The 17460-nt window shown below is 38.7% G+C and overlaps 1 protein-coding gene across 10 annotated transcripts in view; it reads right to left on the reverse strand.

Moving 5' to 3' along the window:
- The window catches only part of syt1a (synaptotagmin Ia), a 203436-nt gene continuing 185976 nt past the window's right edge, over nt 1-17460 (reverse strand). For all 10 annotated transcript variants that reach the window (XM_044343567.1, XM_044343574.1, XM_044343572.1 and 7 more), the window contains 2 exons: nt 8163-8296; nt 1-4161 (listed from right to left, as the gene is read on the reverse strand). In XM_044343567.1, the coding sequence (XP_044199502.1) occupies nt 3955-4161; nt 8163-8296 (341 nt within the window). In that variant the 3' untranslated portion in view covers nt 1-3954. The remainder of the gene's footprint in view (nt 4162-8162; nt 8297-17460) is intronic.

Genomic DNA, 17460 nt, shown 5'->3' on the forward strand with positions numbered 1-17460 from the left:
TTCTGTATCAACAGGAAATAAAACATTTTTATTGATCATTTGTGTATATGAAGTTATATAACAACAGTCAGAAAACTCCACAGAGTGAATCACTACACAAAGTGAAACAAAACTGTAAAACACCTCGTCAAAAATGAAGGTATACACAGCAAATATAACTGTCAGCGGCTCGCCGTCACTGCGAGCGATATGGCAGGAAAAAACACCCCAAACAGTTCTACAAGATTACAGAGAAAATTTCCACACACAAAATACTCAAGCAGGCAGTTGATATACACAAAGGCAACTAGGATCTTTCTACAGCATCAGATTCTAATACTTTACACAGCTTTGTTTTTGAAAGGTCAGTGTGGCTTTTCGTCGGTGTCACTGGAGAGAATCTTGACTTCCTTGTCACACAGAGAGCTTGATAATGTATCTTACACGAGGAGAATTTGGGATTTGATTATGCATGCATACTTTGGTAGGAAATCGTAATAAGAGGAGCATTGCGATGCAGTGCAGGTAATGGCTTTTGCTTTGTAGTTTTTCAACACACCTCGCAATCTGATGGGTTCTGCAATGCTGCCCATTACCCAATTCCCTGATAACGTTTTGAACGTGTTACTTCTGTCGTAATTCTGTTTGATTTTCTTTCAGCTTTGATCGGATAATTCCGTTAGTACAACCTATTTGCATGAATATTTAATTGCTCGGGCCATTTTTGCAGACCCTTTACCTTGTACTTTAATCCTTTTGTTTCCTCATTTAAATCTGAAGCTGTACTCGTTAATCTACATATGTAAAACATGTCAAATAAAAGAATCCCCTGGTTGAATAGTGATCAGGAATGCAGCTGTATTAGTATATTCAATGATTTTGGAATGCTATCGGACAGGGGAGGTTTTTACCCCAAAGGGTTATGAAATAAATTCGTAATAGTTGAAAAAATATAAACAAAATGACTTTTTTTCTTTTTTTTACAACAAAAAGTGCAAAGTACATCTAATCTCACGGTTAAAGTAATCTACACCAACACAGTCCATACTGTACATTCAAAGTTTTCATCTCAAATATAAAAAGGGTTCTTAATCAACAGAGCAGTTAACAAATAAAAAAAAAAACTCCAGAATGAAAATGAAATGATGATGAGATATAGTATTATGGATGATAGATATTATAACATGATATTTGCAGCTGAATAATCATATTCATGTCACTTTATATTTATTCTAGATATACATTTTTGACACGATTATGTAAATATATACATGGCATTTTAAGGGGGTTATTTAAATGTAGAATCTCGTTTGGTATTAACTCCCTGAAACTTCTGATGCTGGAACTGTGTGCAAGAAGAAAAACGAACCTGCGAAAAGGGAGGGAACCCTAAACAGAGGTCAACAAGTGGTGTCAAGCTCCAACCTATACGCTGAATCTACGTGTGCTGTGTCCTAACCATTTCACTGGAAAGGAGAAACATCTCTCTGGACTAGAATCCACCTCTAGAGTTAGAATCCTTTTCCTCGGGCAACGCCACCCACGTTAACACCATGGGATGAACATACAAGTATTGCACAGTGCTCAACAAAATGCTGTGTGAAGCAACCCGCTCGTGCTCAGATAAAACCTCTTTCCGCCTTATTTTTTTTTTGGCCGCGTGCAGTCGGGCAACGTCACGCTCTCTCGCTCTCTCTCTCTCTCTCTCTCTCTCTGCGTGTAGAAGGGAAAATGGCATTAAACGCTACGACATCACTACAGAACAAACTGGTTTCGCTACCTACTGATAAGTCTACATCTCTAAGCACACACGGCAGTCACAGTGATACACAAAGCAGTCCTCGGAGACTCCTATGGAATGACAAGTAGCTTTTTCATAATAGTGCTATCAACTACACAATAACATTGAAAACATTTAGAAAGTCCTCCTGAAGCTAGCATCGAGTATATGCAAGAGGTTCCTCCAAGATAAGAGACTTCATGGTTTTCATGGATTAAAACTTATTCCTTTCCTAATTGGACCCGTAGTAAAGGACATGATGGACTAATAGCCTACGCAGACCATTAACTTTTACGGTTGTTTCGCATTCTCTTGGTGTAGTCCTGTGCCAACAATAAAACAAAACTGATGTAGTTGCTGTTGGCTGAAACGTGATTTGTCATCTTTGCTTTCTTTTTTAATTAAGCCGATGGAGCAGGCGTATTTCTGGCTCCCCCTGCAGGTGTCCTGGAATAAAGCCAGCCAACAATCCTCCAAAACAATGGTTGTAAAGAAGTCAACAAGCTAGTTTAAAGACATCCAGTGCAAAACAGCAGCCACATAAATGTTAAAATTGGCAGTAAAACATGGCTAGCTCTATTGTCACTGTGAGAAGGCAACGCAAAGCAAAGACTGCGATTTAGGGCACCATTGCAGCCAAAGACATTGTTCCCAATAAACCAAAGCTACAACCACTAGCAAGTGGGAGTGTGCATGAAAGAGAGGGCCTCTACACAAGTCACCTCCCTGAAAATGGCAGTGTTTAGAAACTTGCTTCACCTCTGTCAATATAGTCATACATTGACCCAAAGTTTAAACATTACTCTTGATTTTTTTTTTCTTCCTCTCCTCTGATTGAAGGCAAGGGGATCGTATCAGAAGAGACAGCCCCTGGTGTCAGTAGATCTCCCCCCGTCCCAGCCTTTAGTAAAGATTGTAAAAAAAATCATGCAGTTTACTAAAAATAGTCAAGACGTTCATTGAATTGCTCTAAAAAATAGTCCTCTTAAAACCAGAGTCGCGATTCTTTTTTTTTTTTTTTTTTAACTCCCTCTCAAAGATCGGACCCCGGCCTAAATGCGATAATACCTCCAACAATGACAAGGCTGTTCAAAGAAAGTGATTAACAAAATATTGTTAAACAAGCTTAAGGACACAATGGCTACAGCTTGGTGCTTTTTCACAAGGGGTCTGTTTCTGAAGGGTTAAGAAATAAGTCTTTTTTTATTGGAGGCAATATTTTCCATTTTTGGAAAAAAAAACAAACAAAAATAAGCTAGTAGAAGTGAACGATGGCCTTTAAAATGAGGACCTATTTCACTTAGAAGAAACTGCAAAACATGGAGAGATGAAATGCTAACTGGTTTGCATTGACTATTGTTTCTGATAACAGTGTGCATCAAGCTAAATATAGGTCCTCTGATTGAGAAATAAGTACAAAAAGTTGTAAGAAATCATGTGCTTGTATAATTTCCAGCAGCATAATTTTCCCCACAGAACCATAGTAGTTAATGGCCTTGTATTTTGGAGTTTTGTGTGTATATATTCATCTGTTTGTCTTTTCTGTGATGATGCTTTGCTGAACTTAAAGCCAGACATTGTCCTTTACAATGTGAATATATTTCCACTAGCATCTTGTAGGTTGGAATTACTTTTTTTCTGGAATGCAATAAGGTAATAAGGTAGAATTTTTAAATCCTGGGATATATAATATTGGCTTTCCTCTATATCTGCATTTACATAATTTAAAATAGAACATCTTATTAAAAACATCAAGATATACACAGATTAGGAAACGGGTAACAACATACAAACACATAAACTAGAAATCATTTTTGTCTGCATACTTATATATACAACTGTGGTACAATAAATTCTTTCAGTCATGCGCTATCTATACAGATCATATTGCTTAAAAGAAGGGGGCATTTGGTCGGGGTGTGGCGATGGAAAAAAACAACTGCTGAATCAGAGACAAAAAAATAAAGAAAAAAGCGAGAAAAGTAGGACCCTGATAGAAAAAAAAAGCAGAGAATGGAAATGTCGCAGGAAGTTTGAACAATTGGGATTGTTTGTGAAATTAGGAGCGGTAAAGCTGGGAGGGGCTGGGAGGTGGGGTAAAGAGGGGGGTTTACATGGATGGACCCATATATCACTGAGGTATTTACACATACTGGCTAAAGAGTACTACAAGGCAGGTGCTGAAAGGGCCCTGTCTATTTCTTGGTGGAGAGCTGAGCGTCCACCTCCTCCTCGGGCTTTAGCACATGCCACTGGGCGATGGGTCTCCTGGGGTTGGCCAGCATGTCGGACCAGTGGCGCAGCTCCGTCCCCGAGCTGTTGAGGCCCACAAAGACCTTGCCGATGGCATCGTTCTTGCCGATCTTGTCATAGTCCAGAACAGTTATAACAACTTGCACTTTCTGTGAAAAGGGAAGAGTGGGAGAAGAGAGGAGATGTAAAAGTAAAGCGAGGTGTCGTCAGCATAAAGACGATTAATGTTTACGTCCTCTACCTCCTTTATCTCTCCTCGTTTGCTTCAGTCAAGCAGTAATATCTACTTAGTAGAGATAGTATCTTCTTTTAAATCACTCCTTACAAAATTGTACCAATTTTTCCCCAGTCATTGTTATGAAAAGTCTTTTTTTAATCTGTATTTTATCATGTTGATGTTGTCTTTTATTTCTATTTTCTGGTTTAAAGCACTTTATAACCTTTGTTAAGAAAATGCTCTATAAATCATCAATTAGTTATACTTATTTATCATTATTTATTACTAGATTTGTACCAAGACCTCCAAAGAAATAAAGAAAAGAGAGGTAGATGTTCTAACGGCATTATTTGTAAGGTCCCCTACACACATTAACAGTTAGAATCAAATGCATCATAGTGAAATGTTTTTTTTTCATACAGTCAAGCAAACGTGTCTCTGCTCTTAAATCCAATTTAAGTGAGTTCCAGTGGGTGTTCGTTTTCTTCTTGTCAGTTGAGCCGTTACTTTGTATGCATATATGTAATTGTTTATAACTTGTAGATATGATGTAGTTCACCCTTTTTATATACTTTGTTCTATTTTATTGCCAATTTTATTGTTTTATTCTATTTTAATTTAAAATATTTTAATATTTGTCAATACATTTTCTGTGTGTGTAGCGTGGAGGGGGCTAGAACTGCATATCCTGTATTGTATAGTGACAATGAAACTGAACATTGAGCCTTATATTTATTCCAAACAAACTGGAATTGAAAGCATCAAGGTTTGTGCAGCTGAATATTTTCCTGAGAAAGATGCTGAGTGGTTAAAACAATATATTCAAAGGCTGCAATAAAATAAATACAGAATCTAAAAATGTATGCATTTTGGAATAGTAAGCTATATGAAACTGTTTCTGATTATTACTTGAAGTGGTACAGTAATGAAGAGAATGAATCGTTCCTTCAGAAATTAATGTTGATTAACAGTAACTGACATTCCAGACCAGGCCTCAGTTACAGTCAGAGCCAAATACGGCAGAATGTTTTATTACTCAGAGGTCTTAGACTCGGCCTCGGCATGTGTTTATTCAAAGGGACACTGCAAAAGAGGAGTGACCTGGACATCAATCTCTGGCAGAGAATATGAATTAGTGCACAAAGAGCCCTGATTAAGTTTCGATCCACTGGCACACTGAGACGGGGCTATCGCCACCTGCATGAGCACAGAGCCACTGTCCTAAAAGAGCATGCCTAATACTCTATGTAATGAAATACTGAATACGGCTCCCAGATGGCCAGTTGGGGTCAGTTGGTTTTAAAAGGTACAGTTCACCTTCAAATTGCTCAATGAAACAAGGCTTTTTTTGACAGCCACAGACCCTTTTTGTTAATGGCCAGACAATAACGTTTTGTCACTTCTATACCCCAATAATACTCAAATTGCTGATAATAATTAAAGGAATAGCTCAACACTCTGGGAAATATGTTTATTTGCTTTCTTTTTGCGACTGAGATTAAAAAGACTGATATCAATCTCATGCCACAAGCAACAACTCATTCATCTAGTTAGTACTTCTGTGTTGTCTGTTTGGCTATAGAGCAAATTTTGGCAGAACAAATTCTGGCAACCTCACTGTTACGACAGGACTCTGGGATGCTGAACACAACTGTTACTCGCAAATACAATAAACAGTTCCAGCACATAACTCCCCAATGTGTTAAATAGTGATCTTCAGAGGTGTTGGTGGACCATTTTTTCACTTTGGACAATGCTAGGTTAGCTGTTTCCTCCTGCTTCCAGTTTTTATGCTAAGCTAGGCTAACCATGCCCTGACTGCAGCTCTGTACTGAATACACAGCCATGAGATTGTTATCAATCTTTGACTCTTGTAAAGAAAGCAAATGAGCTTCATTTGCAAAAACTATTCCTTTAAAATATACCTTTTACATTTTCAGATTGAAATCAAAACAGGGAAAAAATGTACTAAATAAATGAACAATTTAGCTAGGCTTGCCCTGACTGCATTTAAAATCAGGCTCTTAAAAATCAAATTCATTACGTTTTCTAACTGTACATTCATTTTGAGTCTTAAACTCTCATCATTAATAACTTTAGGCTTAAATCCTGAACCCCTTCTATGTATTTCTATGATTTTACGGTTTTAAATTTCTTTAAAAATGTTTCTCAATTTTACCTAAAATGTTTTCTTTTTAATTTTCTTCTTTGTTTAATGTCTCATGCTGTAATTTCTTACATGTATCTTTTTTTTTTTTTTTACAGTACTTTAAAGTGCTATATAAATAAACTAGCCATGCCTACTTTCTTGTATGCATTTCAAGCTTCAATAATCTTGTTTTTGCTGACCGTTGTTGCAGTGATGTACAGTACAAGTGCACTACAGAACCCTGTGACATTATTGTTAGGTGTGGTTACAGGTGCAACAAATCACACTTCTCAACCACACCCGTTACTGTTGTTGGGTGTGATAACAGGTGGAAGAGGAACTTTCAACCACAAAAGCACAGCGTTACGTTACTCTCTAAGTCATATATGAGACACTCAAAAATGTGGAGAAAGTTTACATGTATCATTATTGCAAAACAAAATGAATACATTAAAGCCCATAGATGAAAACAAATTAATCTAAACAGTATCACTGAGTGCTGCAAAGCTAATTTTGTGCGAGCTGAGGAAGATGTGGATCTACCTCAGTCAATAACAATCCTTCTGTTAGTGTAATGAGATAGACCAATTAAAAGCATTGTTTGTAATTCCCACACATTCTCTGAGACAATTAAAATCTTAAGATTAATTACTCAAAATGTCCCAAGGTCAAGTTTAACTCAAATCAGACATTCTGCTTCTGCTGATAAAAGCAGTTAATTTGCAGCTCTCTTTGTTGTGGATGTTAACATGACTTGGAAAAAAAAATCTTCCTGAGAAATTGATTGACAAATTAAACTGTATTTGTTTTTCCTAAAACACTTGACACATGTATTAACTGCGGGAGTAAGACCGCAATTAAAAATCACCACAGCCTTAAGTGTCTTAATGTAAAATCAAATATAATGCAGCCAGAGGCCTAAAGAGCTGCCACTGGTGAAGTTTAAACAGTTGTAACTACTAACTGGCTTAGTTGGTGTTTGACTGATTGGTCACAGTCAAATTAAGTCCTTAAAGTACATTTTTAACTCGCAAAATGTTCTCACAGCTTGAGTAAGAGTTCAGTACACCTAATCAATGAGAAGTTTATGATTCAATCAGTGGCACTAGTAATTATTTAATGATCAGCCTTGCTCTTGGTGGTATGATGAGAAATGCAAATTTAGCCAACATACTGGTACCAGCACTATTAAGCAAGGGCTTGATTTGGACAGGGTTGATTGGGATCAACACAGTTTAAATAGAATCTGAGGCTCGTGGACCCAAACCCGTGATTTGTGAGCTGTGACAGGCTTAATCAATTTGACTCAATTACTGTCTTGCCTGAGGAGATAATGTTGTTCATTGCTATTCCCTCCTGCAACAGTGCATTTTTCATCTTTTCCCTCACAATGTTCTCAAAAAAGGACCTTTGCTTCTTCTTTGTCTTGAAACAAAGCTAAAGCTATAGATGCTGCTGTGTGTTCTTTATCATAATCATTGTAAAACATGTCACAAATAGCATTGTGATACACGCTTCAGGCAATAACAGTGCAGAGAATCACATCCGCAGAGCAACTGGCCAGTCAAATTGCGAAACCGACGCTGATTTAAACTGACTTTGATTATACTGTCATGATGAAAAGCCTCTAAACTGATTATTTGGTAAATGAGCTCCCACTTATCAATTGCTTTTATGTAACCAAATCTTTGCTGGTTCTTGCAGTACAATTTGTCCCGACAGTGTAGCACACACCGCCGGATATTTTGCAAACTCTCAGGTTCTGTACATGGATGAAAATGTACCTGGATTTGTTCAAATGGGACTTCAAAGCTAAAGGACTCGTTGTAGTAAGGGTTGAGGGTGTTCTTCTTGATTGTCGTCTTCTTCTTCTTCAGCCTCTTGCCGTTTTGCATCAGGTGGATCTTCACGTATGGATCTGCAAAGAAAAAGTAAGAGACATGATTCTATAATTTTTTCCTTTTTGACAAAGATTTAAAGACTTTCTTTTCCCTCATTTGCCTATCTTTAAACCTGCATTAATGGATTTTTATGGCCTGAACAAGCTGCAAACACTGAGATAATATCACCTTAGTAAGTTGTGTTAGCAAACAGTTGCCTATTTATGCATCAAGCAGATTGTTACGTACAGAGCAACAGCATTCATTTGAAGACTAATCCCTTCTTCAGTTTTTTTTTTAGATATGATTCTTGGGCATTTTTGCCTTTATTGGACAATTGATAGTTGAGAGGCAGACAGGAAACAAAGAGAGAAGGGCATGACATGCAACAATAGTCCCCAGCCGGAGTTGAATCAGGGATATTGTGTCCATGTGGCATGTGCTGTAACCACTCAGCGACCAGGTCGCAAGATGATGCTGATGAGAGCGGTGAGAGTGACCCAAAACAGTAAAGTTTCAGGCTGTAAACTCAAAACAATGAGCAGAAAGATGGTCAAATGCTTTCTAGAGCTGAGGGGATCTGCAGAGTCTTTTGATCCATTTATAATGAAAGAATACCAATTAGAAAAGCTTTAAACAAACCTTCAAACCTGTAGTACTGGAATCACTAGATTAATACCAAAGCAAGAATTAGGTTTGATTATGAAACATGACGTGTGGGCCCGGTGCCACAAGGGGTCTTAAGGGTACTTTGCCTTGTTTGAGCTTTATGTATCTATAGAAAAATAGCAAAAACAACAAAATTATTGGCCAAGATACATGTAACTATTGCTAAACTGTTGTTTCAGAACCATGGACAGCGCTGTTTGTTGTGTGTAGGGTGTGTGTGCACAGCACGTGACACAAGCAAGCTTGTTTACTGGTAGTTCAACAAATGTTAATGTTAACCCAACGCCTGTGCGTTACCCTGCTTGTTTGCTTAGCCATAAAAGGCAGTTCAGGATGGATATCAGAGGGTAGTTTTGTAAGAAAAAACAAAACACGGTAGAGATCTCAGCCAAGGCCAGTAGCCCCAGCAGTAGCAATGATATCGCCGAGATTGAGCTAGCTGAGACCAAGTTAGCCAAGACTGAGCTAGCTCCACCAGCTGCAGAAGACGTTACTCCAGCGGCGGCCTCTTCCATAACAAGCACAGTCAGGATGGGTCCACAGCTACGTTCTTATGTGAGTGATCTGTTTGATAAACGTATTCTTTGATTTCGAAACAGCAGCCTTATGTTGTTGTTATTTAGCCTTTCTTAGGCCATTGCATGGTTAAATCAATTAATTTTCTTTCATGAAAACGACTGCCCCCTCACAATTTTTAATAGCCCCCTCAGTCACTTCATCCTGGCGCCGGGCCCGGTCCTGTGTGTTTACATCACTCAGTTAACCTTCCTCATTCAAGAGCCTCATTTTCATCTGTCCGAATGCCATCTCAAGTGGAACCCAAGTGGTTTGCTCCGTCCATCCTCATCCACTCTCTGGCAATCAGGTAGAGTGTGTGTCTGAAAACAGCACACCACCCATCGCTTTCGATTACAACGCTACTCCTCCTGATTTGTTTGCATTCTCCAAATTGGCCTCACAACTAAATTGGAGGAGAGGAGAGTCGGTGTCTTAGTTTGGACTTAGAGGGAAAACTGACAAGAGGGCAGACAGCAATTGCCTTTTTAAATTGGGAAACAAATGCCATGTTTTTTGGCTTGTAATTGAGCTATTAAAAGGATGAGGTGAGGCTGTTAATATGCACATCCAAAGAGAATTTAATTAGTCCAACATATAGGGAGTTCGAGAATGTAATGAGTTCCATTGCAACTTTCAATTGCAAACAAAAAAGGATTCAGAGGATGAATAATGACTGAATAACTAATGTGGTTCAAAGAAAATGTATACCCTTCTTGTTCCTTCACATTTTTCCTCACTTAATATGGTCTGTTGCTGCAGCCGGGTGGAAAGAAAATTATTACGTGATCAATGACGATACAATCAAGTACGTATGTTACGGAAGATAAATCCACATGATGCACATCTATTTATTATTACTAAGGTACCATAAACTTGTTGTAACTCCTGTAACCCATAAAACACACAAAAAGCAACCACCATGGCTGAGTGGTAAAGCCAATCAGTAAATGTACATGCAGTCCGCTTTCTGCAGTAATGTGATTTTTTTTTTTTTAAATGTCATGTATACGCAAACATGGTTTCTGTAATCAGGTTAGTAATGGAGATTTCTTGGCCATGCATGTATACACTCAACCAGTTGTCTAATCTGCTGTTTACGTGTGCAAATGCACGGCAAAGACCTCAGAACGTATCACTGTGACATAAACTTGATTACTGACATTTGATTATTCGGATTCCCATTAGCTGCTACCAAGATAGTAACTATTCTTCCTGGGGTCCACATTAAAATAAAACATTAACACATGACATACAGGCACCATCCACACCAATCACATAGTACATTTGTAGGGGTGTCTGCTTATCATCACTTAAATCAACATTGGGTAGATACTTGTTGGGAAAACCTGTATAACATTAATATGAGGGAACTATCCAAAACAGCAGAAACAAACTGCTTTAATTTTAAATGAATTAGACAGGAAATAAAGTAACACTTAAAACGCAGGCCATAGTTCGCTGTGTGAAAAATGTTGAACAGATTGTTGAAAATTCTGGTTCAACATGTGCATAATGATGCTTAATGATCTCTGGTATCAGCTCACAATCATGAAGACGACAAACTATGGAAAAAAATTAATGAAAACCACTTTGTGTTATTTATCATTTAGGACAACACATTGCTTGAGAAAGACAAAAACAAATAACCATAATAATCTCACTGATGCTAATGAGGTAGTCAGTTGCCTGAGGTTAACAATATCCCTCCCCTAACTACTGAACCTCAGAGTTGTGCATTGGCATGAATAAAGAGTAAGACTTTGAATCATAGAATCAGAGCTTATAATTAATTGTTGAAACATCGCTTGCTCTGATAATCTGGATTTATCTCTGGATCCCATATGCACAAAGTCTTTATAATGCTTCATTTTTTTTTTTCTGCATTGAAAAAAATCTCTGTTTTTAGCGGGAATATTGTGGGATTTCTAGCAATAGCAAACACTGAACAAGCTTAGCTCCCTTAATCTTTTATCCAATTTAGGGGGATAAGGACCTGATTGCAGACTGGCGAGCTCATTCAGGGCAGCTGAATATAGACAGAAAACCACACAAACAGAGAAAGGGGGGAAAAAGCAGCCGAATAAATAGATGACAGAGACATGAAAAGGTAACAGGCTCCTAATGGAGTGGGTGTCCATTATTACTCTCTCTGCTGAGAGGAGCTAGAGTGTTGGGATGATAGAAACAGTGAATGAGGGTTGTGAGTGTGTGTTGTGACTTTGTGTAGGAAATGAATACGTCCAACAGGATCTAAATTAGGAAATTCTGCAGCCTTGTCAGGCATGTTTCAAACAGCAGTGTGAGCCTTTTATATACTGATTGTATCCATCAAATCAGTATCATGTTCAAAATGTATGCCACAAATCTTAAAGTTTGGGACTAAACCTAACTTTTAAGTGTTATTTTGTGGAATTTTCTGTCATAAAATATTCTCTGTACTCAGTGCAGTGTTGTTTCTGCACTGAACTCCCAGAAATCACTTGCCGTTTCCTGTCATATTCCCCTCCTTTGGGTTATCTGTATGTGTGAAGTTTCTGCAGGGATTTTTTCATTTGATTAGCCACGGGTGGCTGTGATTGCTCATACGAACTCCTCATTTCTTTCTCTACTTATTCCAAATATACCTCGTACAGACTCTGTCTCGTCAAGCTCAGGGAGGTCTGGAGAAAGTCAAAAACAAATTCTGGGAAATTATGTTGATACAGATGCATCTTCTGGGAATTGCTTGCTAAGCTCCCCATCATGCTACACCTTTCAAGATTTCTATCCTTGCCCTGCATCTACAATATGTAGTTTACAATGATAACTGAGGCAGATTTACTTCTCGAAATTCTCAGTAATTTTTGAAACAACGGCTCCTTGATTTCAGACAGATGTGGACAAAAGCAGCCTTATTATTTCCAGCTGGTGATTGTTGATTTTTCAGCCTTTCCTTGGCAGATTTGATGAGCTTCAGCTAATGTTAACATCGTATTCAGGCTATCTGTTTTTCATAATAATGGTAAAAATAAACCTTTATATAGCAGATTTTATACAAAAAGATACAATACAATGTACTTCACACAACATGAAAATACCCATAATAAGATAGATGCAAGAAATAGGAACTAAAGTGAATTAAAAACATAACAGACAGTAATGTTTCCATCTGACTTGTATTAAAATGAGGATGTTGTAAAAGGGTCTTAATTATGCACTTGATGGCTATACACATATTCCATATTGAGCTAAAAGCCTGAGGCTAAAGCTACATGTGACAGGTTGATGATCCATATAGAGGACATGATAATAAAGGAGCAGTATTGCTCTTGTATTGCAATGCAGAGCTAGTTAGTTAGAAAACTGTAAAATGAATGTTTTTAGGAGGACAAACCGTCTTTGACGAACAAAACATTAACATGAAACACTGGCTGGGGTTATTCTCTAAATCCAATAAAGAGCAAGACAAGAGCTGCTAACATTATGCTATAATGACATCTATCATTGCATAAAGCTCCATAGGACTATGTTGAAATAAGGCTATAATATGTATAGTGCATGTCATGTATCCTCTTATATTGGTAAGTGTGTCTGATTAAACACAATACAGCTGAATGGGATTACGCAAGATAACCCTTTCTCAGGCTGAAAGGGAGAAAAAAGGAAACACACCTGTGGCGCCACATCACTGCTATCCAGACACCCCTTATCTTTCTGGCCAGCAGATGAGAGTTTGGCATTATTGAGTTTTGGGAGGCTCGCCGTACCTCATATCCAGCCCATTTTACCGTCTCATCCCAGACGGATGTAATCTCTCCCATTTTATGGATGAATGGCAAAGCTCCGAATGCAAGAGCGCTTCCCACATATGTGTACAGCACAGAGGCTTGCCTTCGCTATCCTGAGGGTTACTCATCTGAGTCCTGGATCTTGGCCATGGTTTTATGAGGCAATGCACTATCAGTGGTCCATACATTTCCCCAAGGAGGCTAGAACTGGGTTTCTGGATAAGTGATGAGCTCTCAGCCAAATCAGCTGCAGAGTTAAGTAGAGCCACTAAAGCTGTCTAATATTAATGCGGTTACGTACAGTTTGTATTTGAAGCCGTGAATGATTGCCAGCTGTGAGTCATTTGGATTATTTTTGTGAGTATAGTGCCTGTCACAGTTGGGGCTACAATACTGTATTATGTGTACAGACATTCAACACCAAACACAGAATTTGGATCTTCCTCAAACATTTTGGTGTTCAAGTATGGCTGCTGGCAGAGTTGGGCCAAATGAACACCAATACAAGCAGGGTTAAATATAGCCTGGCTGTCATCTTAGCTTTCCTCCCATCATTTTGGATTTGCCATGGTGGGCGCAGCCAGGGGTGACTGTCGGTTTGGTTTTACACACTCAACTCAGCGGTGAATCACACACATGCCAAACAAACACAAGCGTTTACAATGAAACTCTTCTCAGAGGCACAAACCTCCATAATCCACCATCACAAAATCAGAGGGGGATCTTTGTGATATTGTGTTACAGTCTTGTTAGCACCAAATGAATCTTAATTGTCTACATCTCTCTGTAACTCATGTGCTTCTAATTATCACATATTTTGAATTTGTATGGATTAAAGAATATTTTTTAAAAGTTTTAGACACTGACAAAAAAAATTTGCATTCTCTAATCACTTTCAAATTACTTGCTTCTTTTGGGGCCTGTTGATCATCTTAAAGAATTTCTCAGTTTCTCAGTTTCCTTACTGACTGGGAGAAAACCTCTCAGTCTGACCAGCCAGAGGAACAAAACAAATAAACCCTTCAGCCAAGAGGCTTGATGGTGAGCGGGAGCATCAGGTCGGAGCAGCGCGGCTACCGCCGACACAGTGCCTGTGTGCTTTGATAACCTCCCCCACTGTGGGTCATTACCTGGTTATGTGCCGCCTCACAGCCCTCTGGGACATCTTCAGAGGTACAAAGGGACAAAACACTTCTGCTGCCACTACCTCTGTAAACCCGCATGTCCCCTTTCTAAGTCACTTCCAGGCACTTGCGAGCCACAGCAGTTCAACGAGGTAGATGTCGCACACGGGTAAAGGTAGGCGATGTGGCCCAGGCATCAGACTCAAAAGGTTCACCTTTGATGGTGCACCATACCGGAGACACACTATAGAGAAGCTTGAACTACTTAAAATGCACCACTTTAAACAGACTGCCCCATAGCACAAAATAACACGCTACATCTGTGGGAGGTTGAAACAGTTGCTGACTCACAGTTGTCTTTGCCTGCTGCTGCAACTACTGGCTTTTATAATTCACTTTGTAGTCTTTAGTCTGTTCTGCAAAAACTGTAAAATGCACCACCCACTGGAGTTTAAAGACGCTTTTAAATCTGATTGCCTACAACTCCACAAAATTGATATGTACTGTATTGTAACCATACGTTGCTGTTGAACCGTTTGAAGCAGGAGTTACTTATCTATAATCAGCCTGGGATTATTTTGAGACGACAGCTAAAGAGCATGGTGCTCGGTGCATCACTGCACTTAAGTAGCAGCAATCCTGAGGAGCACCAAAAGTAAACTGTACTCTCAAAACTATGATTTCAAAAGTCTGTTTTTGTATGAGACACAGCACGGAGGTAGATTTTTGGGGGGGATGCTTCATGAGGAGCCAATCAAAAGAATTATTTCTGATTATACATTGGTTAATGATAATACCCACATCTTTCTCTGTGAGCCATAATTAGGCATGGTAAACAGGATGACAATAGAGGAGAAGGCTGATCCCAGGCCATCAATTACTTGTCCTCCTCCTTTAGCTCTGGCTGAGCCACCCTGGATGGAGGCTAATTATTGTTATTACAGACCTGCCCATTATTTCATCCATCTGCTACAGTTTTAAATCCATTCGCAGAGCAGAAAAGCAGTTGCTACTAACAAAAATCAAAACTCAAACTGCAATTTGCAGTATATTCTGGTTGTATGCAATTAGAAACATGCAGTGTGCTATTACTGTATGCTAATAATTCACCCTGAAACCCACAGACCAGTGCACACAGATAAAACATGCTCCAATTAAATGTGACATACAGTACACGTAGTGTCAAACTGTCTGGCTTCCCAGCTATTTCCTCTCTGTCTAAGAGAGAAATCTGGCCCTCAAACAGAACAGATTCACAGATTCACACCTTTTTCATACTGGTTTGTCAATGTGGCTGACAACTCAAAATGTTGACAGTCCCATGATGCAAATGGGCACAGGTGAGAGCTAATGCCAGTAGCATAAAATGGCAGCGGGGGAGGGCTTTTTTTCTGCCAAATGGCTGCTTGCGCTGGTCTGACAGATGAAAGGGAGCTCTGGAGCTTTTAATGTGTGCCGTGTTACTGTACTGCAGGATGTTTAGGCTTATATGGGGAGACTGGGCTGTCAGGCAGAAGGCAAGTGGACCCAGGTGTGTGGTAATTGCAGCAAAAAGAGTCGAGGCGGGAGGGAAGTGCACACTGGGGGATTTAAATGAAACCATTGCAGAAAGTCAAAAGAGAAGACGGAGGGTGGGAAAGAGATCAGCTTATTGTGTGATTTTGTATTTGTGTTTTTTTTTTTGGTTTGTGCATGTGGAGGCTCTCTGTGTGTGTCTGTGTGTGAAATGTGTGTGGGCTGACAGGATCAAAAATTAGATATTGGCCGATCAATATGTTGTCTAGCTCCAGGATGATGAACATGAAGCCAAGTGTTGTATCTATCACATATTGTATAATGTTGTATTTCAGCGGTGAAACTTAGTTTGGGATGTGACTAAAGACTATTCATTTATTTAGTCCATTAAATTACAAATAATAGCTCTACTGTTGAATCCAGTAACTACTTAACCTTAGATATCTCATATGTACACATTAATCTTGGCAGAACTGGTTTCAGATGTTATGCACCTTTTAAATGAAATGACTACCATCAAACTAGAGTATTTCATACTGCTTGCAGATATTAAAGCTTTATTATCTGATGTTTTTTATGACTCTTGTAACTGTATTTATTCATTCTTTGTTGATTGAGGCTGTCTGGTTTGTATAATTAGGAATGTTTCTTGTTCTCAGATCTCTCTTGCAAAGAGAGATCTGAATCTCAATGAGACTACCTGATTAAATGAAGATTCAATAAAAAAAAAAATTTAAATGGTGAAAATTTCCTTTTGCAAGTTCCTGGAGACAAAGGAAGGATCTTCAAACTGCTTCTTTTGTCCCATCAACAGTTCAAAACCTCAAAATATTCAATTAGCAGTGATATATATTTTTTTAAATCAGCAAAGTTGCACATTTGAGAGGCAGGACCCAGGAAATGTTTAGTATTTTTGCTTGATAAATAACTGACGATCAACTAATCAGTAAACTGACTGTTTCAGCTCTAACCTTAGTCTTTAATAATCAAGACAAACAGAGAGGCTTTTAGAGGCTTTTACACCTGAACAAGAATAAAATTCTGTGAGAGAACCCATATTTTGGGACAAAATATCAGCTTTTACCAGTCCTCAGTCCTCAGGTGTTCAAAATCCAGTCCAAGATGAACTCTAACTCTAAGTGGCATATTCTGTTACCATGACATCAGACCCGCAATTCAGACTTGAATGTATTGTGATAAATGTCATCTATTGATCTTACTCTTACACAAGTGTATTGTTAGAGCTTCACCACAGCAGAAATATGTTTCATTTTTTTCTTCTTCTCCGTTCTTTCTTCATTGGGGCTGAAAATATTGTCTTCATTAGTGTGTGCTACAATCAACGGCTGCGTATGTGTCTTCTACACAACATTAGATCTGAGCATTGCAGTTTTGTTCCTACCAATGTGAACATCTGTATAAAACTATTTTGATTTTTTGGGGGTAAAAACTCTACTTTATGTCATCTTTTTCCCTTGACAGATACAACCTTGGCCAGCGATGATTATAGATTGTGGAAAAAAGCTAGGAGTGTTGTTGGAGAAGCAAAGCGAGTGCTGCAGTGCATGT

This window comes from Thunnus albacares, chromosome 23 (assembly GCF_914725855.1).
Source record: "Thunnus albacares chromosome 23, fThuAlb1.1, whole genome shotgun sequence".
NCBI classification, from domain to species: Eukaryota; Metazoa; Chordata; class Actinopteri; order Scombriformes; family Scombridae; genus Thunnus; species Thunnus albacares.